The sequence below is a fragment of the Bufo bufo genome, chromosome 11 (assembly GCF_905171765.1).
Source record: "Bufo bufo chromosome 11, aBufBuf1.1, whole genome shotgun sequence".
Classification (NCBI taxonomy): domain Eukaryota; kingdom Metazoa; phylum Chordata; class Amphibia; order Anura; family Bufonidae; genus Bufo; species Bufo bufo.
Window position 1 is genome coordinate 611,824 of NC_053399.1, and position 27,962 is coordinate 639,785.

At 46.7% G+C, this 27,962-nt stretch overlaps 1 protein-coding gene across 2 annotated transcripts; it reads right to left on the reverse strand.

The window, feature by feature from the left end:
* Positions 1–4,473: 4,473 nt before the first annotated feature.
* Positions 4,474–27,926, reverse strand: ARHGAP30 (Rho GTPase activating protein 30). Of its 2 annotated transcripts, XM_040412005.1 has the most exons (12): positions 27,638–27,925; positions 22,494–22,596; positions 19,836–19,980; positions 18,173–18,255; positions 17,713–17,820; positions 16,817–16,944; positions 15,485–15,650; positions 15,263–15,363; positions 15,006–15,083; positions 10,369–10,866; positions 10,040–10,194; positions 4,474–6,688 (listed from the first exon to the last, which is right to left on the reverse strand). In XM_040412005.1, exons 1-12 carry the CDS (start codon positions 27,741–27,743, stop codon positions 4,601–4,603), a joined length of 3,759 nt encoding a protein of 1,252 aa, XP_040267939.1. In that variant the 5' UTR covers positions 27,744–27,925; the 3' UTR covers positions 4,474–4,600. The 2 variants fall into 2 exon arrangements, with proteins under 2 accessions (XP_040267939.1, XP_040267940.1); XM_040412006.1 differs by lacking the exon at positions 22,494–22,596 and having other exon boundaries at positions 27,638–27,926.
* Positions 27,927–27,962: the final 36 nt, after the last annotated feature.

Genomic DNA, 27,962 nt, shown 5'->3' on the forward strand with positions numbered 1-27,962 from the left:
AACACTACTACATGATCTACACTAGTGTTATCTGTGGTTTACATAGGACTGCAGGTAACACTACTACATGATCTACACTAGTGTTATCTGTGGTTTACATAGGACTGCAGGTAACACTACTACATGATCTACACTAGTGTTATCTGTGGTTTACATAGGACTGCAGGTAACACTACTACATGATCTACACTAGTGTTATCTGTGGTTTACATAGGACTGCAGGTAACACTATCACATTATCAGCACTAGTGTTATCTGTGGTTTTACATAGGACTGCAGGTAACACTACTACATTTTCTGTACTCAGATAGCCATGACTGTTATCTATGCTGTTACATAGGACTGCAGGTGACATCTACTGTATTATCTGTACTCAGAGAGTTACCGCTGTGTAAGGGGGCCCACTGAGACTTTATCGCCCAAGGGCCCACATGATCCTGGAGCCGGCCCTGCCCCCAGGACTAGCCCACAATCAAAGCAGTCAGTTGGCAGTGGGTGTGGAACCAATGACTAAAGGGTTGTGCCCTCTGGGACATCGGGGTCATATCGCTAGGATACGCCCCCAAGTGCAGCCAGATATATCCCAGCGTTGGCTCGACTAATTCTGTAGGCCCCATAGAAGTGATCGCCCCAGATGGGAACACCCCCTTTAAGTTAAGACTATTGGTTTTACAGTGTTTAGGGCCTTGGTTTTTTGTAGTGAGGCCTCATACACTTGCCGCGTCCAGGGAGCGTGTCCTCAGCAAACGCCATATCCTACTGGTGCTTCCCCAACTATCCGTTCACCAGCTATTATACTTTTCTTAATATGCAGATGAGACATTTGGTGCAATAAGGGTGTTTCATTTGCAATTATTGCACCTGCTCCTTTCTGTGGCCAGTCACTCCTTCGCTGCTTTGATTGACAGGTCCAAGCGTTGGGAAGGCAGGGAGGAAGGCGAAAAAGTGTCATCGTGTAAATCATGAGATGACGTCATTGGGGAATCGGCAGGTGAGACGACGTCATTGGGGAATCGGCAGGTGAGACGGCGTCATTGGGGAATCGTCAGGTGAGACGACGTCATTGGGGAATCGGCAGGTGAGACGACGTCATTGGGGAATCGGCAGGTGAGACGACGTCATTGGGGAATCGGCAGGTGAGACGACGTCATTGGGGAATCGGCAGGTGAGACGACGTCATTGGGGAATCGGCAGGTGAGACGGCGTCATTGGGGAATCGGCAGGTGAGACGGCGTCATTGGGGAATCGGCAGGTGAGACAGCATCATTGGGGAATCGGCAGGTCAGATGACGTCATTGGGGAATCGGCAGGTGAGACGACGTCATTGGGGAATCGGCAGGTGAGACGACGTCATTGGGGAATCGGCAGGTGAGACGATGTCATTGGGGAATCGGCAGGTGAAACAACGTCATTGGGGAATCTGCAGGTGAGACGGCGTCATTGGGGAATCGGCAGGTCAGATGACGTCATTGGGGAATCGGCAGGTGAGACGACGTCATTGGGGAATCGGCAGGTGAGACGACGTCATTGGGGAATCGGCAGGTCAGATGACGTCATTGGGGAATCGGCAGGTGAGACGGCGTCATTGGGGAATCGGCAGGTGAGACGGCGTCATTAGGGAATCGGCAGGTGAGACGATGTCATTGGGGAATCGGCAGGTGAGATGACGTCATTGGGGAATCGGCAGGTGAGACGATGTCATTGGGGAATCGGCAGGTGAGACGATGTCATTGGGGAATCGGCAGGTGAGATGACGTCATAGGGGGAATCGGCAGGTGAGACGACGTCATTGGGGAATCGGCAGGTGAGACGACGTCATAGGGGGAATCGGCAGGTGAGACGGCGTCATTGGGGAATCGGCAGGTGAGACGGCGTCATTGGGGAATCGGCAGGTGAGATGACGTCATTGGGGAATCGGCAGGTCAGATGACGTCATTGGGGAATCGGCAGGTGAGACGGCGTCATTGGGGAATCGGCAGGTGAGACGATGTCATTGGGGAATCGGCAGGTGAGATGACGTCATTGGGGAATCGGCAGGTGAGACGATGTCATTGGGGAATCGGCAGGTGAGAAGACGTCATAGGGGGAATCGGCAGGTGAGACGACGTCATTGGGGAATCGGCAGGTGAGACGACGTCATAGGGGGAATCGGCAGGTGAGACGGCGTCATTGGGGAATCGGCAGGTGAGATGACGTCATTGGGGAATCGGCAGGTCAGATGACGTCATTGGGGAATCGGCAGGTGAGATGATGTCTTTGGGGAATCGGCAGGTGAGATGATGTCTTTGGGGAATCGGCAGGTGAGATGATGTCATTGGGGAATCGGCAGGTGAGACGACGTCATAGGGGATATCGGCAGGTGAGATGATGTCTTTGGGGAATCGGCAGGTGAGACGACGTCATAGGGGGAATCGGTAGGTGAGACGACGTCATAGGGGGAATCGGCAGGTGAGATGATGTCTTTGGGGAATCGGCAGGTGAGATGATGTCTTTGGGGAATCGGCAGGTGAGACGACGTCATTGGGGAATCGGCAGGTGAGACGACGTCATTGGGGAATCGGTAGGTGAGACGACGTCATAGGGGGAATCGGCAGGTGAGACGACGTCATTGGGGAATCGGCAGGTGAGACGGCGTCATTGGGGAATCGGCAGGTGAGATGATGTCTTTGGGGAATCGGCAGGTGAGATGATGTCTTTGGGGAATCGGCAGGTGAGATGATGTCTTTGGGGAATCGGCAGGTGAGATGATGTCATTGGGGAATCGGCAGGTGAGACGACGTCATAGGGGATATCGGCAGGTGAGATGACGTCATAGGGGGAATCGGTAGGTGAGACGACGTCATAGGGGGAATCGGCAGGTGAGATGATGTCTTTGGGGAATCGGCAGGTCAGATGACGTCATTGGGGAATCGGCAGGTGAGACGACGTCATTGGGGAATCGGTAGGTGAGACGACGTCATAGGGGGAATCGGCAGGTGAGACGACGTCATTGGGGAATCGGCAGGTGAGACGACGTCATTGGGGAATCGGCAGGTGAGACGACGTCATTGGGGAATCGGCAGGTGAGATGACGTCATAGGGGGAATCGGCAGGTGAGATGACGTCATTGGGGAATCGGCAGGTGAGACGACGTCATTGGGGAATCGGCAGGTGAGATGATGTCATATATGGTGTTTTACTGAGCCTTAAGCCTGGCTTAGGAATTGGTCACTGTACTCTGTACTCCCTCTTTTACTCTCTTAAAGGGAACCTGTCACCGGGATTTTGTGTATAGATCTGAGGACATGGGTTGCTAGATGGCCACTAGCACATCCGCAATACCCAGTCCCCATAGCTCTGGGTGCTTTTATTGTGGAAAAAAACCAATTTGATCTATATGCAAATTAACCTGAGATGAGTCCTGTCCCTGACTAATCTCACGTACAGGACTCATATCTATCAAATCTGTTATTTTACACAATAAAAGCAATCAGAGCTATGGGGACTGGGTATTGCGGATGTCCTAGCGGCCATCTAGCAACCCATGTCCTCATCTCTATACACATAATCCCGGTGACAGGTTCCCTTTAATTCTTACTTATTGGGGCCCCTATTTTAGGATAATCAGCAAACTATTACAGCAGCAGAAAACATGAGATAGGAAGAGGCGCTGAAGATATTCTGAGAAGATGAGGACAAGTGACCGTGTCCGGATATCTAGAGACATCACATCCTCACTGTGTGTTATGTTCTCCACCATGACACCCTCCTGTTGTGACCTCACTGTGATGTAGCCACCTCCTGATGGGACCTCCCTGTGATGTAGCCACCTCCTGATGGGACCTCCCTGTGATGTAGCCACCTCCTGATGGGACCTCACTGTGATGTAGCCACCTTCTGATGGGACCTCACTGTGATGTAGCCACCTCCTGATGGGACCTCACTGTGATGTAGCCACCTCCTGATGGGACCTCACTGTGATGTAGCCACCTCCTGATGGGACCTCCCTGTGATGTAGCCACCTCCTGATGGGACCTCACTGTGATGTAGCCACCTCCTGATGGGACCTCCCTGTGATGTAGCCACCTCCTGCTGGGACCTCCCTGTGATGTAGCCTCCTCCTGATGGGACCTCACTGTGATGTAGCCTCCTCCTGATGGGACCTCACTGTGATGTAGCCACCTCCTGATGGGACCTCACTGTGATGTAGCCACCTCCTGATGGGACCTCACTGTGATGTAGCCACCTCCTGATGGGACCTCACTGTGATGTAGCCACCTCCTGATGGGACCTCACTGTGATGTAGCCACCTCCTGATGGGACCTCACTGTGATGTAGCCACCTCCTGATGGGACCTCACTGTGGTGTGAATTCCTGTAACCAGTGAAGCTGTATGACTGGAGATGTGGAAGATGAGGATGTTCCTCGGTGAATAGTGCATATTTGACATCATGGGGGTGGAGGATTTCATGAATTGTGCACTGTTTACTCACATTTCCCTTTATAACACATGGATCAGGTGCTCATACAACATAAGTACATACATGTTACATGTGGACAGTTCTGGGTGTCTGGAGGATTGTATTCCGCTTGTATAAATGACTCCAGTGGGAGGTGAACCTTAAAGCAATGACCGGCGCTGATGCTTATGACACTTGGCCTGTTCATCACCCAAAGATGGTTGGCCAAGCCGTGGCATGCTCAGTCTGTTCCTATGAGGCACTTCTTTTGTGTAAGGTTCAGGTTCATGGTTGAATATGGGATGGAGACCATGCATTGTCTCTTTTTCTACAGTAACTGGTCCATGAAGTTCTCCATCACCATAAGAGAGGGGCATAAAGCTGAACGGTCTGTGTGCTCTGCTACTGGCTGACTTCACTGTGAACCTCGGAGCCTGTGGAGCATTGTCTGACTTAGTCGTGTCCATAACTTCATAGGAGTCCCCTATACAATATGTCTGCATACGCCTGACTGGGTTCTGACACTGTCGCTCCTTGGCCAGGGCCATAGCTGTGTCAAAGGAAACACTGGTGGCATTCCTCCAACTGGATCGTCTCTTTGGTGCAGAGTCAGTAGAGGTCTCTGATGTGTCCAGATGATTGCTCTTTTCCATCTTCTGAGACCTCGTGTCCCTCTTTGCAGATGACGAGGAGCTTACTTGTATCTTGCTCTTTAGTGCTGGGGGTAGCTTGGTGAACTGTGGTTTTGGGGGCACAACAGGAACAGATTTTGCTTGCTGGATTTTATTGGTGGTGGCCATCAGCTTCATGGCTACACTTCCAGTAGGATGCTTCCTCTGAGGGACAATGCCATCCAACTCAGCAGGAGACTTAGAAACATGTGGTAGCCTCTGCCCTATCGGGTAGGCTTCCGTGTCTTCATTGGTTTTGACATGAACTGTTTCTTTTTGCTGTAGAAAATCCTTCATCTTTTCTTCTGGGTTTCCCATTTGGTCACATCGAGGATTGTCTCCCATAGCTTCTTCAGCTGATGAACACAGACAAGAATGAGGGTCATCATCAGAATAGCACTGATTATCAATGATGGACTCAAGGTCTTCTGCAGGTCTCCTTTCAGTGCAGTGATTCTGCCTCTTACTTGTCTTCACATGTGTTAGTGAGGGCGTGATACTGGACATGCTCTTATCTGATGTGCTTCTGTCAGATGTATTTGCTGAAGCATCACCTCCATCATGTTGATCAGGATTTCTTTCCCCTGAGTCTTCATCTTCACAGTCACAATTCTCCAGTGTAGCCTTAGAAAGCTTGATGTTGAGCTTTTGGACATGAGGTTGTTGGAATATCACTGATGCCTCCAGTATTCCTTCATCCTCCATGTGACATACATGATGCAGGTCTACTGTGCAGTCCATGTTATTCTCAGCTATGTTATGTGTAGGGGGCCCGGAACAATCCAGTAATTCTTTACCTTTTACAATTTCCATGTCATGTTGACCAAGTCTTTTATGTTGTATTCCTTCATGAGCTGGCTTGCCAGATCTATTCTCTGCATTGAGGAGGTCCATGTTCTGCCCTTCTCTGGAGCCTGGATCTACTAGGCGTTTTTCCGCCTGTAAATCATTGCTAAGTGTGCATGGCGCTATATGTTCTGACTCTTCTCTGGAGTCTGGATCTACTAGGGTTGTGTCCTCCTGTAAATCATTGATTGAAGCGCATAAGTCTATATGTTCTGACTCGTGTCTGGAGCCGAGATCTATTGGGGTTGTGTCCTCCTGTAAATCAGTGATCAGAGAGCATAGTTCTACATGTTCTGCCTCTTCTCTGCAGACCTCCTCTGTAGCTCCATCATCTGAGTTACAGTGTTGACTGTGATGATCATTCATCAGCATATTGTGTATCTCATTACTTGGTGTTTCTGTGCCCGTCAGTAAATGTGGATCTTCCTTGCTATAGGCCACATCCTGAAACCTTGGCTGATCCTCCTTAAAGCTCCCGTCTACTCGGTCTGTATTTGTGGGGAGAGTCTCATGAAATATACACAGCTCCTTGTTCTCCAGGTTCATCTCTGGAGCCTGTGTTATTGGACTGAGGTCATCGTGAGCACTCAGATAAATGTCTTCCAAGCTCTCGTGCATCTGCCTCCAATGTCCTTTCTCATCCACAAAGCCACTGGGCATGAAATACATCTGCTCAGCTTCATCTTCTGTACAAAGGTCATCTGGTGGAGGCTCCACAGAAAATTCCTCCATCTGAAAGACAAAAATAAATAGGAAAGTGGTTCTTGTAGACCAGTCGTATTGGTAGTAAGCTCTGTTTATGTAGAGCTGGCATCTGGTGACAAATGTAATACAGTGATAATTCCTCAGAAGGTAAGAAGATCCAGTGCTCAGAATGACCACCAGAGGTCAGCATGTCACAGAACAGGAGGAGTAGGTGTCAGGGTTTTCCGGTCTATTTGTGTTGATGGCCTATCCTCAGACCATCTCAATGGGGTTCAGACACCCTATACCCCTGCCAATCATCTGTTCTCTAGTAGCTCCATCCATTGTTTGAAGTGGAGCTGGTTACTGTAGCACTGGCGCATTTACTTCAATATCATAGTATCCACATCCTACACACAATGGAGGAAGTGGTATTTCTGGCTCCAGAGGTACTGCAGAACTGCTGATCAAGGGAGGGATTGCAGGGTGTCCAGAGGAAAGGCCCTGAACATAAATGGACCGCTTGACCACTCATCTTAGGCAGCTGATTGTGACCTTTCTCTATCTTTATTGTCGTTTCTTTCTTTTTGTCATATATCTTTTTATTGAAAGACTTCAAGGTGTTCACAGGCCCCTCTGGTAAATAATAATCCAGAACCAATCTGTAACGGTCACGTCCACACACACACAGGGGGAAGGATAGTGACCACTGCGCTCCACCCTCACCCCTGGCCCTGCCTACTTGCCTCACGAGTCCTGATGACAGGGGACAACTAGACGACAGTCCCTAACTTAGGATACGTGCAGGGAAGACAGACAAGACAAAATACGGAACATGAACGGACCGGGTCAGAACCAACAGAGCTACGCAGTACAAAGGGTTAAGCAAAGAATGGTCAGGAGAAGCCGGGGTCAAATACCAGGAGAGTAGAGAAGTACAAGAGGAGTCCTAAGAGAGTAGTCAGGTGGGAGCCGAGGTCACAATACCAGGACGGATGCGCAGTACAGGAGGAGCAGGCAAAGGATCGTCAGGGAACAGGATCAGGTGAGTCTTCAGTAGTCCAACAAATAGCCAGGAACCTAGAAATTAACAGGCAACCTGTGGCCAGCAGGCTGCCTGTATTTATAGTGGGGAGTGAGGGTCATGTGACGTGGCCAGCTTCACATGACCGACAGACCAACCAGTTGAGCACTGAGTGATCAGCTCGGCGCTCAAGGCAGACTTAGGAGCAGGGAGCCACCCAGCTAGTAAAGCCGCCCTGGGAATGAGGTCAAACACAGATCCTCATTCCCAAAGCTAAGCAACAGTTCTGCGGGCAATGGGGGACCGAGTGCACCTTCGGAACCCCGTTACACAATCATGTTGCACAAAAAGAGCAACAACAGAGGATGCCACCCAACATGACAGCACATGGCGTTCATGCTCCCAATGGCAGAGCTATACGTTGGTTGGAAAAGCATAGACGAAATAGGAGAAATATGGACAGGAGGAGAGAGAAGGTAGAAGGGAAAGTGAAGAGGAATAGCCAAGCACAAGCTGGCATAGGCAGATTCCGACAATCATCACATTTTGTAATTAGTCACATTAAAAGGTATGAGTGCAATAGCAAGAGGCAAAATGAAAGGCAATGTAAGGACATAAACAATCTAAAAACTGGTTCCCAGACCCATAGTTCAATCAGTTTGGAATGAGATCTCCATTCCCATCTAGCCATTTCCTCTAGCCCAGGGTTTCTCAACTCCGGTCCTCGGGACCCACCTAGCAGTAGGATTTCCTTAGTATTGAGCAGGTGATATAATTAGTGTCAATGCATCAGGACTTACCACAGGTATTCATTCTGTAGGATATTCTCAAATCCTGACCGGTAGGTGGGTCCCGAGGACCGGAGTTGAGACACCCTGATCTAGCCTAACTATCTGGCCATTCATCTCATACCACAAAGCAAGGGAAGGCGGTGGTGTATCCAAAGTTTAGGAGGGTAAGGAGCTTGGCAGCTTGAACTGGATGGGTCACCAGATGTTTGGATGCCAAGTGTGGTCTGGAAGACAGAGTAGAAGAGCCTCAGGGGTCAGCTTAATATAGAGAATGCCACCAATATGGAGAGTATCTTCAATCTTGGCTCTGTAATCCTTGACCTCTAGGCAGTACCAGAAATGATGGCTTAGGGTTCCCCCCTCAGAACCACATCTCCAACTAGAGCTGTTAAGACAGACCTCCATTCATTTAAAAACGGAAGGTGTGTTATGCCAGCGTGTAAGTTCTCGAGAACCCGGGAGAGTCTGTGTGGATTCAAGCCATATTAGACAACCTCTTATATAAGCTGGGGGGCCCTTATTTTGTAGGGGTGATAGAGACCCGTATAGAAGATGTGATTTTGGAGGGGACTGATGCGCCAACCATTTATAATCTAGAGGAGTAGGAAGTTTCTGAATGAAAGCGTTACTTGTTAGGTGGAGGTCTATGTAAAAAAATTCTGTTCCCAAAATGAGACATGAATTGGAACGCCACAGAGCCGCCAAAGCGGGGAGCTGTCAACTTCTTCAAGTCCTATGGTAAAATGGATAAGTCTAGCTAGCATCAAAAGGGAAGGGGGTGCTGAGCTTGGGACCCTCAGAAATGAGCTCCTGAAGTCTTAGGGCTGGCGTCAATACATCTCTTTCTCGCTAGATTCCTGTTTCTATTTTCTTTAGCGCTCCTCTCTCTGTTTCTAACTGTCTCTATCTCTCTTTCTCTTTTGTCCCACTTTCTCACGGTTTCTCTCCTGTCTTCTTTCTCCTTTATCGCTCTCTTTTTCTTTTGCTCTCCTTTTCTCTTTCTGTCTACTCCCTGTCCCTCTCTTTCTTGCTCTCTTTTTTTCTTTCTCACAACTCTCTTTCTTGCTATTTCTTTCTCTCCTCCTTTCTCTCTTCTCTCCTGCTATTTTTTTATCTTTCTCTCTCCCCTCTCTTTCCCTTATTTCTGTCTCTCCTCATCTCTTTTTTCTCTCTCTCTCTCCTCCTCTCTTCTCTCTCTCTCTACTCTCTTCTCCCCTGCTCTTTTCATTCTTCATCGCCGTCTATCTTTATTTTTCTTTTGCTCTCCTTTTTTTTCCCTGTCTTTTTCTCTTTCCCTTTTTTGTTTCTCTCTCTCTCTCTCTCTCTCTCTCTCTCTCTCTCTCTCTCTCTCTCTCTCTCTCTCTCTCTCTCTCTCTCCCTCTCCCTCTCCTTCTTCATCTTTTTCTTGCCTCCTCTCTAGCAGGTACTAGTAGATTTCTCAGCCCCTTCTTCACATGGCAGCAGCCAGTCGGAGCAGTTGGAATTGTAGTGTAAAGCATGAGGAACAGGGTGAACATCCGCCCAAGCCTCTGATGAGACAGGAAATCAGTTACAGGTAGGTGGAGGGTGAGGAGGAGGACTTGCCTTGTTCTCAGCCTGTAGTTCATACCCCAGCATCTCGCTGTCCACTGTGTTTTCTGGTGTTTTCTCTATGCTGGTGTCCTGGACGTCCAGGAAGGAGAAGGAGTCTTGGACCTCTAATGAAATGCGGGTGTTCTCTTTCCCGGCCTCCTCTGCTGCTGTGGGGAAAATGTCAGCGATTACTACTACTGACTGAGAGTTAGTATGAGGAGCTCGCTGCTGAGAAATCTGGTGATGATTCCTGTTCTGGTTCTACCAACTCTGACTGGACTGTAATGTTCGGAAATGTGTGACCCATGAAGCGGCCCTTATCATATTAGGTGGATATTTACCGTTTTCTTTCTCTGCCATTTGTCTCAGTGTCACTTTGTCTGTATCATCCGACTCTGCAGACAGGTTTCCTTCTAGCGAGAAGATGTTCTCTGAGCTTCTTTGTGGAACCATTATGCTCAATCCTGGACACTCCATCCCTCTGGTCAAACGAGATAGATTGGATGTAATATGGAAGGGAAGTGTAACAGAGAAGGGTCCAGAGATGTGGACTCCAACACACTTCTCAGCCCGGCTTTGATTCGATTTAGGAGAACGACCTGGTGGTTTCCCTGTTATCGCAGACCTTCCTGGTTTGGGGGTTGTGGGCTCTGACTTGGCTTGACCTTCTTCTTCACACTCTGCATCGTTTGTGTCCATTGAGGACAGCTGCTCCCCAGAATCCAAGAATGTAAACTCTACATTCTCTTCATTGGAAGGAGACCCAAAACTTTCCCTTCGAAGAGAGAGTTGGTTTTTGGGAGATCGTAGTGCCACCCCATTCTGCCCCAAATCACTGCCTGTGAATGGAAGGGGACAAAGGCTTCAGCGTTAAATGGAATATGTGCGGACAAAAGAAGACATGGTACGAATATTTAGAAGGTTTAAAGTGATCATGACTCTTGGACAGAGGAGTAGACCTTAGTGCCTGAATGTATGCCTGCCATTTTCCATAGACTGGTTAATGAGGACAGTTTTCTGTTAGGACTGGCAGGAAGTGCGACCATCTTAGTCGTGTGTAAAAGGTGATGTCCTGATGTGGTCACTGTGACACGCTGGGCAGATACCTTATCATAGGTTTATGTTCTGCCTGCCCCATTTTTGCTGATTTGGGTTGTTAAAACAGTTAGAGCGTCTGAACCTTGCTGTCTGAACCTTGCACCAGTTCCTAGACCACCTTTGGGCAGGTATCATTTTTATCAAAAACATTTTCCAAAAACTGTCTAACATGGCGCCCAAATAAGCGGCAAATTAGGACTAGAGAAAAATTTGGCACAAAGTTGTCGATTAAAACCCCTCAAGCGCAAATAAAGACACTGACTGTTTCCCCCTCCTGATTATTGTATGATATGATGATGGATATAAAAATATTCATCCTATACAGTGAAAAGCAAAAAAATAGCTGATTCACGGATTACACAGGTCTGCGACTAAAAAGCTGTTTGATTATTTTCATCTAATTTCCATGTATTTTGGTGTGCTGAAAACCAAATAAAATATTGAAAAATCTCCTAGACATTATGATTTGCCGCAAAATTGTCTTCAAATTTATCATTTTTTTTTCTTTTTTGGTATTTTTTTATATTATGGGTTTTTAACCAAATTTAAAGTCCAAATTACTATTTAATTCACATAAGTGCATTTAAGATATAAAATGCCCAAAAAAACCTTAAAGGGGTTGTCTGAGTTATGAAAAAAAAAAACAATAAAGCACTGTATATCTGATGGTCAGCAATATATACATAAGCTAAGCAAGTCTTAGGGGAAAAAAAATTATATTTCCTCATTTCCCTAGTTCTCTTCTTGGTCCTTTGTTATTTGCAGGTAAAGAATCTATGCCCTTCCCTCCCTGCAAAAGGGGGTGAATACAAGTGCTGCTCTGAGTGACATATCTGATTACTGGGATACCCAGCAGCATGCTGTATGTGTAAGAAGGGGTTAATCTTTCCTGAAGAATCTGACTTTGAAGATAATACAAGACTGCCGCTGAGTTACTCGGATCAAGGCTGAAAAGCAGGAATTTATTGTTGCCAGCAGGGTCGCCTTCATGGTTCAGTCATCGTGAAAAGGAGTTTGTTCCTTACTTCGCCCAGGAAGACAAGTTGGTTTATTGCATCGATGTCTAAGGTCTGATGGGTCAATTTAAAATCCAATATGATTTAGAGCAATGGCATCTTTTTATAGATTCTTCAAAAAGAAGTCTCAAAGCAGTTTTACTCCACAACGGTGGTTTTTACGCTTCCATACCTGTAGGTCATTCCATACACTTGAATAAAAACCTATGAGAACTTGGAATTGGTTCTTCGTAAACTTAAATATTAAGACCATGGTTGGCAAGTGTGTGGGGACTTGAAGGTCTTGTGCATGCTGCTCGGGCAACAAGCTGGGTATACCAAATACCCTTGTTTTCTATGTCTATGGGACAGTCGAGACCGACAAAATCACTGGACCAAGAAGAGTTGGCAGCCGAGGGTGCTAACAGTCGTTGAAAAAAATGTCCTCCAAGAAACTTTGGTACCTTCCTATAAAGTTCTTCTACCACCTCTCCACATAAAATTGATGAACCAATTCGTAAAATCACTTCCAAGAGATGAAGAATGCTTCAAATACTTGGGTGACCAAGTTTCCAGGCCTGTCGGAGGCAAAATTGAAGGAAGGTGTGTTCGTCGGACCAGACAATAGAAGGCTTATAATTGATCAAGAGTTTGTCAATACCATGACGGATCCTCAAAAAGAAGGCTGGATTGCATTTAAAGAAGTCAAACTGAAATTTTTAGGCAATAACAAAGATCTTCACTAGAAAAAGATCGTCGGACGAATGCTGAAAGCATTTCAAGCTTTAGGTTGTCTGATGAGTTTGAAAGTGCACTTCCTCCTAACCCTTGACTACTTTCCTTAAAATTTGAGGAACAAGGTGAACGATTCCACCAAGACATTAAAGAGATGGAAAGGAGATACCAGGGAAAATTGAGCATTACAGTGATGGCAGACTACTGTTGGATGCTTCAGAGAGACATTTCAGATGCTACTCACAAGCGTAAATGCACCAAGAGAAGCCTCACAGGGAAGAAGAATCGAGTTTAGTGTGTGTAGGTGAGCTCATTTCAGTTCAAAAAAGGATTTTCATGACAAAATGGTAATAAAACTTTAATTTTAGAAGTATATTTCCATTTATTTTAAGGTATTGCCTTATTTAACATAGTTACCTAAATTGTCAGGAAACGTGAAGTCCTATGACAAAATGGTCATTTTCGGATTCAGCGCACCAAAAAACATAAAGATTACGTGGAATAACCAAAACGGCTCTTGAATTTATTTTTTTATTGGGGGCTTCACCTCCCACAGAACATTGAATACAAAGTGATGAAAAAGTCTTACACACCCCAAAATGGTATTAATAAAAAGTATAGAGCGTCCTCCAAAAATGAGCCCTCACACAGCTCTGTACACATAAAAATAAAAAAGTTATGGGGGTAAGAATATGGCGATGCAAGTTTTTTTTTTTTTTTTCAGCAATAAAAATCTGAAAAACTATATAAATGTGGTATCGCTGTAATTGTACTGACCAGGAGAATGAAGGGAACAGGTCAGTTTTATCTCATAGGGAACACCATACTGACCTGGACAATGAGGAGAAAAGGTCAGTTTTATCTCAAAGGGAACATTGTAAAAACTAAACCCATAAAATGTTTTTTTTTCTTTTTATAATTCCACCCCATTTGGAATTTGTCCCACTACATTGTATGCAACTGTAAATGGTGACATAAGAGAGTACAATTTGTCCCTCAAAAACAAGCCCTCATACAGCTTTGTGACTGGAAAAAAGTTATGGTTTTGGAAGGGCTGGCAGGAAAAAAAAAAAATCAAAGAATTTCCCGGTCATTAAGGGGTTGAAACGACTGTCAGCTATTTTTATATTGATGACCTGAGCATAGGTCATTAATATCAGATCGGCAGAGGTCGACGACTCTTGTATGAGCGCTGCCTTCTCTTTACTGTTCACCGGCTTGCCATCGCAACTGCAGCGGTGATCGGTGTAATTACAACTAAGGCGTCCCATTCTCTTCAGTGGTCGGCTCCTTCCCATTCTCTTCAGTGGTCGGCTCCTTCCCATTCTCTTCAGTGGTCGGCTCCTTCCCATTCTCTTCAGTGGTCGGCTCCTTCCCATTCTCTTCAGTGGTCGGCTCCTTCCCATTCTCTTCAGTGGTCGGCTCCTTCCCATTCTCTTCAGTGGTCGGCTCCTTCCCATTCTCTTCATTGGTCGGCTCCTTCCCATTCTCTTCAGTGGTCGGCTCCTTCCCATTCATTTCTGTGGAAAGCTCCTTCCCGTTGACTTGAGTGGACGGCTCCTTCCCGTTCGTTCAAGTGAATACTGCAGAGCCAACCACTGAGATGAATGGGGACGGCTGAGCTGTAATTACCCTATATCCCTGGCGCCCCCCTGCTAATATGATATTGATGACGTATCCTGAGCATAGGTCATCAATATAAAAAAGTGGACAACCTCTTTAAACGGACGCTATGATGGATGCCATGCAGTCACCATAGAGTTTTATTTAAATTGTGGGGGTTTTTTTGCTGGACCCTGCAGGATGGAAAAGCATAGTGTACTACACATTAGCTCCTAAATTGGTGCAGGACCCAAAACGACCCGATAATTAAAGGTGGAAATTGACCTTGAGATGTTAAGGTAGACGGGGTTGAATGGCCTCTGACTACACCCATCACCAGCTACCTGAGACATTACAGTTTGTCAAGGAGGAGCATACCAGATTACCGGATGGATATGTGGACTCACATTTTTTTTACTAGTGTTTACTCACATCGATTTCACATACAGACAGCTAGACTGTTCCAAAAGCTACAAAGTGGTTCAACATACTGATCCCTTGATCTTCCTCACATTTTCCACAGTATATATGTAAAGAAATCTTCTCACCATGTGTCGCATGAGGGACTGAACTCAGGGAGTCCATGCTCTTGGCTGGACGAAGGCTCATTTTTCCTGACTTTCCATCTGCAACAGAAACATTGATCTAAAGATAAGATTCTGTAGGACATTAAAGCTTGAACGGATCTCCTGGGTCAGCAGAGATGACGTGAGCTGTGCACTTTGTATTCACAAGGTTTAGAAGATGCAAATGATGGGAAGAATAGGGCAACTTCTGACCTGTGACCTCTGCCCTGAGCTCTTACCTTTATCATCTTGTTTTTGAGACTTGCGTTTGGATTCTGGGTTGGACCTTCCAAGGTTGAAGATTGATTTCCATTTCTTGGCTTTCAAAGAACCTTTCCTCCTGTGGACAATTTTATGATTATAAGGCTGTCTTGTGGTCACGCATGGTTTAAGACCACGTGCGGTAAACTGGTCAATGATGAACCATCTCAGGAGCACACATTGACATCACAAAGACTTACTTGTGGTCTGAGAACTCAATGATGGTGTGGTAAGGGCGAATTTGTGGTGGACCATCCCCATGGTTCAGCATGTTTGGTAGATTGTAGGACAGCGAGCGGTAATAATCCTCAGGAACACAGGTTGGCCAGTTCACTGAGGCAAAGGTGCTTTCTTCGTTCTCTTTTCCTGGTGGTATAACACAATATGGGCATCACACTGACAACTTGCAAGGTTTTGGTCCAATGGGCATTTTAAGGTAATATCTGACGTACTTTTAGTATCTGATGAAGTAATCATGGGAAAGACTAGAAATAGTCGTCATGATGAGCATGTAAAGAATATAACTTGAGATATTGTAATGTAGGGTAGGTTAGGTTGATGCAACCGGACTGCTACCTCCTGGGATAGTCCCGGTGTAGTTGTCACCTGATCCACTGGGGTCAGGACTCTAGTGCAGGCACCAGGAGCTTAGGATACTAAAAATGCACTAAAACAGCAGGGGCAGTCTGAACAGTCACTAAGACTTGAATGCAGATCCAGACTGTGCACAAGTAGTGAATGAAAACACAGAACAGGCTGATAGGCACATCAGATAGGTCATCAGTATCTGACCCAGGGAGCCCCCGCGGATCAGCTGTTTGAGAAGACTCCTGTGAGCCCCACGGCCTTTTCTCTTCTTATCCTAGGACAGTCACGTCACGTTCATCAGTCACATGACCTTGGAGCAGCCCAGCCCCATGGAAGTGAATGGTGCTGAGCGCAATACCAAGCACGGCCACTATACAGTGTACAGCAATGTGCTCAGCAGGGAAAAAGTTGTGGTGCTCACAGGAGTGCCTTCTCATTCTGCTGATCGGCTGGGGTCCCAGGTGTAAGACCCCCACCCATCAGATATTGATGACCTATCCTTAGGACTATGTAATCAGTAGTAAAATCTCAGAAAACCTTTTAAAACATGAACTGAAGCTGAAAGCGCAGGAACACAAAGGCAGGACAGGTACAAGCTGAAGCCCAGAGAGGAATAAACGCAGGAGAATCACAGAAGCTCTTTGCTGGTCACCAGGAACCTTAAATTTCAGGCACCCTTTGACTGTGGAGGACCCCTAACCTAGCCATTGTCTGGGGGAACAGAGGCTGGAGTACCAGGCCGTAGCATGGAGGCATTAGCATGGTGCGGGAAGCAGCGGTCATGGGTAACTCCACTGATTGGAGCTGTCACACAGAGCAGAGTCTTCTAGGGGAAGAATGAGGGCTGATTGTGAGGAATCACTACAGGGTTGTTTCTTCTCCATTGTAGGACCTTTGGAGTCTGATTTCAACCTTCCTTCCAAGTGACCATGGTGATTTCCTACCATAATTTATCCAGTCTCCAAACACCTGTTCCACGTGTGTTAGGATGAATTCTACCACAATGGATTGGACTCTGACTTCCATGAACGCCGCCGTGCCATTAAAACCTGAAGACTCAATGTCTTTGGACCTAGAAGTATAAAGGATAATTGAGGCCATTAGGGGAGAATACTCTTGGTCAGGATTGATTGAATGGCTGCGATACTATAAGATGGAAGAGACCATGAGCCTCCTGATACCTCCTTCTTAATCAGTCTGAAGTTCAGTATCATGTAGAGGAAACTGCTGGAGAACATCAGGAACAGCAGTGATGACAATGGCCACCACGACAGGGCCCACGACACAATTCAAGGAGTATGAGAAGGTAATGCAGTAACTGTACCCCGTAATACCCTGGACACATAGCTATTGGAAGTTGGTGATACTCTGGATCTGCCCTTAAGGTGGGATACCCCCATATTTAGTTTAGACAGACCATGAAAGGTGACGTATTTGGGGGGGGGGGAGACACAATGGGCCAGTGTAAGAGGATATAATACGGTGCCGAACGGCTAAATTCACCCTTTTTGGTGTGCTCTGTATGTTCCAGCAACTACGGTTAAGTATAGAAAGAGCATTTTCATTTCCCATAGTTCCCTGTGCAGATGTGTCTGCGGTATTAGGTCCACGGTTTATCTGCTCCTATGGCTCCTTGTGCTGTATGCTGACCCTGTAGTGTTTGGCGCTGTGTTTCCTGGTTATTGGGAGTGAAGCCGTGCGTTGTGGGCCCTGTTATCTGAGCCTTTTCATACAGACATTGGCCGTATTCTGTGACGGCACCTGTGGCGAAGGTTCTTCCGCAATAGGAGCTGAAGGTAAGTGATAGCACTGGCTGGAGAAGGGGGACACATCAGCATACCTGAGCAGATTAGGGGCCCAGACAATGGCCAGGTTCCTTGCATGCATGTTGGTCTGGGAGCTGTAGGAGGCCATTCTGAGCAAGTGTCTCATGAGATATTCCAAGGTCCTAGAATTACAGAGCCAGAAACATACCTGATGAATGATATTACAACTGGTGGGAAAACAAAAAATGTGGACGCCCACTAGAGGGTCTCTCCTATAAATTGCAGTCTGGGTTTCCATTTTGATTCAGACACGACTGATGCTGAGGACTGTGATTGGCTGCAGCAGTCACCGTCATAGCACTGTGCATGTCACTGCTGCAGTTGTAAACCAGCAGAGGACGGCACTGGAGAAGGATGCGAGTAGAAGAACATAATTTATTTTAGGCTATTGTGTGTTGTGGTTTAAGATTATTCATTATGTCAGACAACCCCTTTAAGCTGGCATGGTATGAGTGTGGTCCGCAGGGTTCATACCTGTAATGTGGAAGCGGAAGCTCCTTCAGCACCTCTCTAATCTTTATCAGTCGCTGCTCCTCCAGTTGTATGGCCACTGCATCCTGAAGAAACCAAAATTAGAAGGTATAAATATCAGCATGCTGGAGTATTTTCTCACAGAAGATGGTATGTTTCGCCGTAAGGTTTATTGCTTGCTTTTATGACTTCTAGCAGAGCTCAGACATTGTATTGCTGTACACTAATGATGGAGACTTCATGAGCCTTTAGTAGGAAACAACCAAATTGTGTTTGGAGATGGTGGGAAATTTTGGTGAATGATGGGAACATTTGGTCAATGTCTAGTGGTGGTGGTAGCATCTGGAGATGGTGGGAACACCTGATGAATGTCGGGCAAAACTAGGAACATTTGACAATTTTCTTGAGATTTCTAGAGAGTCCGGAGATATTTGTCAATTATAATGAGCTGATGTTGTGGGGACTTCTGGTGACAGTTTTTGGGATTGTGTAAGGGCATAAGATGATCTGATGAGTCTTTGGGGATAATGAGACCAAATAGTGAGTTTGTAGCCATTTGTGGGAACATCAAATTGAGAGTCTGGAGGTTTGAATATATGGTGAATGTTTTTGGGATGGAAGTAACATCTGATGAGTCTCTAGGGATTGTGGGAGCAACTCATGAGTATTTGGAGATTGTGGGGACATCTCATGATAGTCTGAAGATTGTGGGACACTCCATGAGCTTCTGGAGATGGTGGGAATATCAGATGATATTCTGGGAATGGCAGAAACATTTGATGAGAGTTTGGGCTAGTGGGAACATCTTTGGTGATTGGGGAACATCTATTGACTAATTGGCGATGATGGAGATATCTGATGAAATCTAGGCATGGTGGTAATATCTCTTGAGCGTCTGATGATGGAGTAAGCATCTACTAATTGTATGGTGATGGTGGAAACATCTAATGAGCGACTAGCTATGGTGAACAAATTGTGGTAATATCTGACTGTCTGATGGAGGGAACATCTAATGAGAGCCTGGTGATGTTGGGAACATCTGAAGAGAGTCTGGATACGGTGGGAACATCTGAGCACTGTTGACATGTTGGGAATATCTGATAAGTCACTGGCGATGGTGGAAACATCTTATGAGAATCTCAGCATGATGGTAATATCTGAAGTGTGTAATAATGGAGGGAATGTCTAATGACGGTCTGTCTGGTGATGGTGGGAACATCTCATAAGAGTTTGCGGATGATGGGAACATCTGATGAGAGTCTGGAGATAATGTAACAAAGTAAAAAGTCTTTCATGATTGAAACCTCAACAATTTTTGGGCTGACCACTCTTTAGCCTGTATTAGACTGGCCGATTGTCGGCCAGGTCATTTTTAATGAGTATTTGTAGTAACACTTGTTAGTGATAATCTGGCTGTGTAATACTGCCGCTAATTTCTCGGGCAATCCAGATGGTGGTGTGTAATCATGATCTGCTGCCGGCTAGTCAGTATGGGGACGAGCGATGATGTTAGTGACCACTCCTCCTCATGCTCAGGAGGAGATCACTGCATGTAACAGCAGCGGTCTCCTCCACTAACGAGCAGGCAATTGCCGGGAACAAACGCTTCCCTCCCGAGAATGGCCTGCTAGATTGTTCAATCTACCACAGCCTTTGATATACGTACAGCAAACTTGTCGTAGAGCTGATATGTTAAGAGTGGGTTGGGTAGTTCTCGGAAATAAGCTTTGCAGAGGGAGCTGACACAGTGGACATCTTGCAGGTAGGTACTCTTGTTGAGATCTGGAGGCCGCTCTATGTCGAACTCTTGTCTGGATTGGAGAGATAACATAAAGAATATGTATTATTATTTGGATTTAGGTTGATTGCTCCGTCACTTTCTACGTGGTCTTCCTTTAAGGGCTCATGCACACGAACGTTTTTTGCGTTCCGTATACGGGCCGTATTTTGATTCCGTATACGGAACCATTAATTTCAACGGGTCCACAAAAGATGTGGACAGCACTCTGTGTGCAGTCCGCATCCGTTGCTCCGTTCCGTAGCCATGAAAAATTATGAGGCATGTCCTATTCTTGTCCGTTTTTTGCGGACAAGAATAGGCATTTTTATAATGGGCCTCCTGTTCCGTTCCGCAAATTGCAGAAGGCACGCGGACGGCATCCGTTTTTTGCGGATCCACAATTTGCAGACCGCAAAAAACGGCACGTACGTGTGCATGAGCCCTAAGGTCTCTTTCACACGACCGTTTTTTTCAGTTTACGGCTCGTTTTTTGCGTTCTGTATATGGTGCGTATACGGAACCATTCATTTCAATGGTTCCGGAAAAAAACCGGAATGTACTCCGTATGCATTCCCTTTCCGTATTTCCATTTTTCCATTCTGTTGAAAGATAGAACATGTCCTATTATTGCCCCAAACACGTTCCATGGCTCCATTCAATGGGTCTGCAAAAAAAACATAACACATACGGAAATGCATCCGTATGTCTTCTGTATCCGTTCCCTTTTTGCGGAATCTTCTATGTAATTACTGTATATGCCATACGGAAAAATGGAACAGAAACGGAAACACAGCGGAAACAAAAAACGAAACAAAGGATCCGTGAAAAACGGACTGCAAAACACTGAAAAAGCCATACGGTTGTGTGAAAGAGGCATTAAGGGATTTCCCAGGATTTCCTTGGTTTCAGTTACTGTGTTTTTAGTTCCTTGGTTTTTCGTTTGACCCAATGAAAGAATCGCAGTCGCCTGGTCTCCTCTGCTGCCGTCCTGCGCCCTGGCTGTGTTGGTCGATCTTCCAGCCCCAGGCTACAGACAGGGTCATATCCATTGATGTAGCCAATGACTGGCCTCAGCAGTGACATGTCCCTCAGTGGCACATCATTGGCAGGTCACATGCCTCTTGTTGACGTCACCACTGAGGCTGCAGTGGCGCACATGACCACGTCTGTAGCTCGGCCAGTAGTAAACAAGCCTGTGACCGGAAGATCGCTGAATGCAACCGGAGCAGCAGAGACCAGGTCAGTGTACTTCTTTCATTTAAAGGGTTTTCTGACATTTTACTCCTGCGTATGATGATTGGGGTTTTTACACATGGGCCCCCTCCGATCAGCTGTTTGAGAAGACTCCTGTGAACCCCGTACTGTTGTCCCTGATCACAGAGCACAGCGCTGTACACGGTATAGCACTCAGCTCCATTCTCTTCTATGGGACTGTCCTCAGGATCGGTCATCAGTATCTGATGGGTGGGGGTCCTACACCCGGGACCCCTCCGATCAGCTGTTTGAGAAGACTCCTGTGAACCCCGTACTGTTGTCCCTGAGCACAGCGCTGTACACGGTATAGCACTCAGCTCTATTCTCTTCTATGGGACTGTCCTCAGGATCGGTCATCAGTATCTGATGGATGGTGGTCCTACACCCGGGACCCCCCGATCAGCTGTTTGAGAAGACTCCTGTGAGCCCCGTACTGTTGTCCCTGATCACAGAGAACAGCGCTGTACACGGTATAGCACACAGCTCCATTCTCTTCTATGGGACTGTCCTCAGGATCGGTCATCAGTATCTGATGGATGGTGGTCCTACACCCGGGATCCCTCCGATCAGCTGTTTGAGAAGACTCCTGTGAGCCCCGTGGCCTTCTCCCTGATCACCCAGCACAGTGCCGTACAATGTATAGTGGCCGTGCTCGGTATAGCACTCAGCTCCATTCTCTTCTATGGGACTGTCCTCAGGATCGGTCATCAGTATCTGATGGATGGTGGTCCTACACTCGGGATCCCTCCGATTAGCTTTTTGAGAAGACTCCTGTGAGCCCCGTGGTCTTGTCCCTGATCACAGCGCGTACATTGTATAGTGGCCGTGCTCAGTATATCACTAAGCTCCAGTCACTTCTATGGGACTGTCCTCCGGATCGTTCATCAGTATCCGATGGGTGGTGGTCCTACACTCGGGATCCCTCCGATTAGCTTTTTGAGAAGACTCCTGTGAGCCCCATGGTCTTCTCCCTGATCACCGAGCACAGCGCCGTACAATGTATAGTGGCCGTGCTCGGTATAGCGCTCAGCTCCAGTCACTTCTATGGGACTGTCCTCGGGACAGTCCACCGAGCACGGCCACTATACAATGTGCGGCGCAGTGTTGGGTGATCAGGGAAAAGACCGCGGGGCTCACAGGAGTCTTCTCAAACAGGACCCCCACCCATCAGATTCTGATGACCGATCCTGAGGACAGCTCATCTGTAGAAAAATCTTAGAAAACCCCTTTAAATCCAACATAATGAGGAAATTGTAGAAAACCCCTTTAAGCTGTTTAAAAACCACATACCTCAGTTTCTGTACATTAGAGGCTATGCCACATAACCTGTAGATACCGTCCACGATGCCATGCTCCTCCACGAATTCTGTGCAGCTTTTCAGAACCTGAGGAACTGAGCACAGGAGCTTATTAATCTGGGGTTAGCAACATGAGGAGCACCTAGATCTCTGATGAATCCCTAGTTACGGCCAATGGCGAGGCTGAGGAGCATGCCAGTGATGTTCTGCTTGTGGGAATAGGTGTCGTCATAGTATTAGGGCCAGTAAGGAGGCTATACGGTGCCTTGCAAAAAATTTCATCCCTTTTGTTGTTTTCCCTGTTTTGTTGATTTTTTGGAATTAAAGCAGATTTTCGGGGTTCAAAGAAGTGGATTTATATAATCTCTACAACTATGAAGCTGTAGGATGTTGAGACAAAAAATCAACGGAGAAATGTACGGTACATTAGTGTTCAACCCTGAAAGTCAGGACTTGTGAAGCTCCCTTTTGCTGCAGTGATAAATGCTCTTGGGGCATCAGCACATCTAGACCCTGGGATGTTTGCCCATTCTTCCAGGCACACCTGCTCCAGGGCCTTCAGGTTTGATGTTTTGGTGTCCAGCAGTCTTCGGGTCAGGCCACAGCTCTGGGTTTTGACTAAGTCATTCTAAGACATTTACATAGATCCGCTTATAGCACCCTAGTGCAGCTTCAGACAGATGTTTTGGGTCATTGTTCTGCTGGAAGGAGAATCTCCATTCAGTGTTAAATCTGTAGTAGACTGACACAGGTCCAAGAACTGCCCCGTATTTACTGCACTGCTTCTTTCTTTCCTGACCAGCTTTCCAGTCCCCAGTGACGAAAAGCACCCCATAGCGTGATTTGGCCACAAAATAAATTATATTAAATAAGCTCAATGAGCTGGCATCCTGGCCAAGAACATAGAAGGTGAAAGAAAATCGTAAGGCTGCTTGCACATTACATGGAATAAAACTCAAGGCAACAGAACAAGAAAAGAACTTGGGTGTTCAGATTACAGGTAAGCCAAGCAGACATTCTCAATGTCAGGCAGCAGCTGCCAAAGCAGATACGATTCTAGATAAAAGAGGTAAAAACTTGTGATCCATACTGTAATATTATCTGGAATATGGGCTTCAGTTTTGGATATAGGAGAGCTAGGAAGGGCTCACAGACGGGCGACCAGATTAGTACATGGGATGGATGGGCTGTCTTATGGGAGGACTTTAACTCAAAAAAAAGGTGCCTTAGTGGTGACCTGATTACGTGTATAAATACACGTGTGATCAGTACACAGAACCGTCAGAGGATGCATTCATTCCAAGGACTTTACACAGGACTAGGGGACGTTCATTCCATGTGGAGGAGACATCAAGACTTACATTCCATGTGGAGGAGACATTGGTACATTCAATCCATGTGGAGGAGAGATCAGTACATTCCATGTGGAGGAGAAATCAGGACGTTCATTCAGTTTAGAGGAGACTAGATGTTATACACTGTGGTAATGGTAGACTGCATGGCTAGAGGCTGGATGTTATACACCTGTGGTAATGGTAGAATACATGGCTAGAGGATGGATGTTATACGCCTGTGGTAATGGCAAACTGCACGGCTAGAGGCTGGATGTTATACACTGTGGTAATGGTAGACTGCATGACTACAGGCTGGATGTTATACACTGTAGTAACGGTAGACTGCATAGCTAGAGGCTGGATGTTATACACTGTAGTAACGGTAGACTGCATAGCTAGAGGCTGGATGTTATACACTGTGGTAATGGTAGACTGCACGGCTAGAGGCTGGATGTTATACACTGTGGTAATGGTAGACTGCATGGATAGAGGCTGGATGTTATACGCCTGTGGTAATGGCAAACTGCACGGCTAGAGGCTGGATGTTATACACTGTGGTAATGGTAGACTGCATGACTACAGGCTGGATGTTATACACTGTAGTAACGGTAGACTGCATAGCTAGAGGCTGGATGTTATACACTGTGGTAATGGTAGACGGCACGGCTAGAGGCTGGATGTTATACACTGTGGTAATGGTAGACTGCATGGCTAGAGGCTGGATGTTATACGCCTGTGGTAATGGTAGAATACATGGCTAGAGGCTGGATGTTATACACTGTGGTAATGGTAGACTGCACGGCTAGAGGCTGGATGTTATACACTGTGGTAATGGTAGACTGCATGGATAGAGGCTGGATGTTATACGCCTGTGGTAATGGCAAACTGCACGGCTAGAGGCTGGATGTTATACACTGTGGTAATGGTAGACTGCATGACTACAGGCTGGATGTTATACACTGTAGTAACGGTAGACTGCATAGCTAGAGGCTGGATGTTATACACTGTGGTAATGGTAGACGGCACGGCTAGAGGCTGGATGTTATACACTGTGGTAATGGTAGACTGCATGGCTAGAGGCTGGATGTTATACGCCTGTGGTAATGGTAGAATACATGGCTAGAGGATGGATGTTATACGCCTGTGGTAATGGTAGACTGCATGGCTAGAGGCTGGTTGTTATACACTGTGGTAATAGTAGACTGCACGGCTAGAGGCTGGATGTTATACGCTGTGGTAATAGTAGACTACACGGCTCGAGGCTGGATGTTATACATCTGTGGTAATAGTAGACTGCATGGCCAGGGGCTGGATGTTATACACTGTGGTAATAGTAGACTGCACGGCTAGAGGCTGGATGTTATACACTGTGGTAATAGTAGACTGCATGGCCAGGGGCTGGATGTTATACACCTGTGGCAATGGATCTGTATGAAACACCTAATGTCAAGGTGTGATTAAGATGGGGCCTGAACGTCTGATATTTTTCTCATTATAGTACATTTGTATTTATAGTCGCTGAGGTACTTAGGTGTATGTTGTACTTAGACCAATGTGTGCCCATCTCTGCGGGAACCATGGCCACATCCAAAAAATTATTCACTTCTCCCCCTGTAACATCTTGAGCTTGCATGTGTGAGTGCAACAATGTTAAAAGTGCATTATATTATATGTTGTGTCAGTACTACGGTAACTTCCTTCTTTATTGTTGCTGAGTGACAATATGTCTTCCTGGAGAAATAATCAGCCACAATGGGTGGATCTCTTCAGTGATGCTGGCATTTTCCATTTCCATAGATTCCAGTGACCAGATGGTTTAGAATTCCATCCATAGTGCAGTACCTCACTGAGCCAATGAGCAGCTGTCAAAGAGTAGCTGTAGCTTTGTAGAGGAGAGCAGCAGGATGACTGACTGATCCTGTGCAGAGAAAAGAGGAGGAGCAGGAGGACTGACTGATCCTGTACAGAGAAAAGAGGAGGAGCAGGAGGACTGACTGATCCTGTGCAGAGAAAAGAAGAGGAGCAGGAGGACTGACTGATCCTGTACAGAGAAAAGAAGTGGAGCAGGAGGACTGACTGATCCTGTGCAGAGAAAAGAAGAGGAGCAGGAGGACTGACTGATCCTGTGCAGAGAAAAGAGGAGGAGCAGGAGGACTGACTGATCCTGTACAGAGAAAAGAGGAGGAGCAGGAGGACTGATTGATCCTGTGCAGAGAAAAGAAGAGGAGCAGGAGGACTGACTGATCCTGTGCAGAGAAAAGAGGAGGAGCAGGAGGACTGACTGATCCTCTGCAGAGAAAAGAAGAGCAGCAGGAGGACTGACTGATCCTCTGCAGAGAAAAGAGGAGGAGCAGGAGGACTGACTGATCCTCTGCAGAGAAAAGAGGAGGAGTAGGAGGACTGACTGATCCTGTGCAGAGAAAAGAGGAGGAGCAGGAGGACTGACTGATCCTGTGCAGAGAAAAGAAGAGGAGCAGGAGGACTGACTGATCCTGTGCAGAGAAAAGAAGAGAATGCAGGAGGACTGACTGATCCTGTGCAGAGAAAAGAAAAGGAGCAGGAGGACTGACTGATCCTGTGCAGAGAGGAGGAAGAAGCAAAATAATCAATGATCTTGTACAAAGAGGAGCTGGAGCCCAGAGACTCACTGATCCTTTGCAGAGAGGAGGAAGAGCCAAGAGACTAACTGATCCTGTGCAGAAAGCAGGAGAAACCCAGAGACTGACTGATCATGTGCAGAGAGAAGGATGAGCGTAGAGACTCACTGATCCTGTGCAGAGGAGGAGGAGGAGGATCCTAGAGATTGACTGATCCTGTGCAGAGGAGGAGGAGAATCCTACAGACTGACTGATCCTGTGCAGAGGAGGAGGAGAATCCTACAGACTGACTGATCCTGTGCAGAGGAGGAGGAGAATCCTAGAGACTGACTGATCCTGTGCAGAGGAGGAGGAGAATCCTAGAGACTGACTGATCCTGTGCAGAGGAGGAGGAGCTAAAAAAAATTACTGATCCTGTGCAGAAGTGAGGAAGAGCCCAGAGACTGAATGATCCTGTGCATAGAAAATGGGAGGAGCCTGAAAACGGACATTTGCCATGTAGAGAAAAGAGGCTGGGTGATTAAGAAACCACGTGGACCTTACTGTCCAGCAGAAGATGGCCCTGGATGGTATAAGTGGTTTGAATCCAGCAACTCTGTGTGGTTTGAGAATATTATTTGGCACCATAGATAAGGATGACCAGTAGTAGCCCTGATCCTGTGCGCTTGTCCAGGGAAATGGTAACAATCTGTTTTTAACATTATTAATACAGTTCGAGGAGGAATAAGAGTTATAAAACAATGTACATTCAAATAAAATATGCTCCAAAACGGATATTTCCAGACTACACCGCACAGCAGAGCTGACAGCTCCTCATTGTACTACACTGCACAGCAGAGCTGACAGACACAACAGAGTCCATCACAGCCGAGAGGTCTTTGTCATCTGGTTTCCCGAGAACTCTTATTAGTCATAGATACACAGATGTGACTCCAGCGTCTCCAGCGCTGCTCTAAGGTTGGGACGCTCTCTCAGTGGGGCATAATTAATGCAAAGGAGCCACTTTTCTACAGATTCTGTGAGCCAAGTGGACATCCATTCGCTGTCAGGCCCGCCAAGACCCAGACTCTGAAGGCTTTCAGCCTGAATTGTCCACGAGCTGATAATGGTTGGAACCCCGTGCCCATTATACCTTATAGATGGCTCATGGACATGAAGGTGGAGCACCACTGCAGTAGACATGGCTGCTGTCCCTATGCACTTACCTTCTTGTCCGGACATTTGGAGATGTTCCAACAAATCGCACCCAAAGATTTTGTCCTTGACGGTTTTCTTCTTCACTCTCTGCTTGGCTTTCATGGCTAGCGACATGGCTGTAGACCTGACACCTGACTTCCTTGATATGTTTAGTGCATCCTCCACACCTGCTGCTGCGATCTTGCCTTATTTCTCTACTTACTTTGCTGAAGCAAAGTTGCAGAACTTAATAGTTCACAGGAAGTGGTTCTGGTGGAGGAAGCAGCCGTGTTACGGAGGCATTTACCACCCTGATGTGACGAGCGTTGCACCAAGCCCCATCCCCTTTTCTGT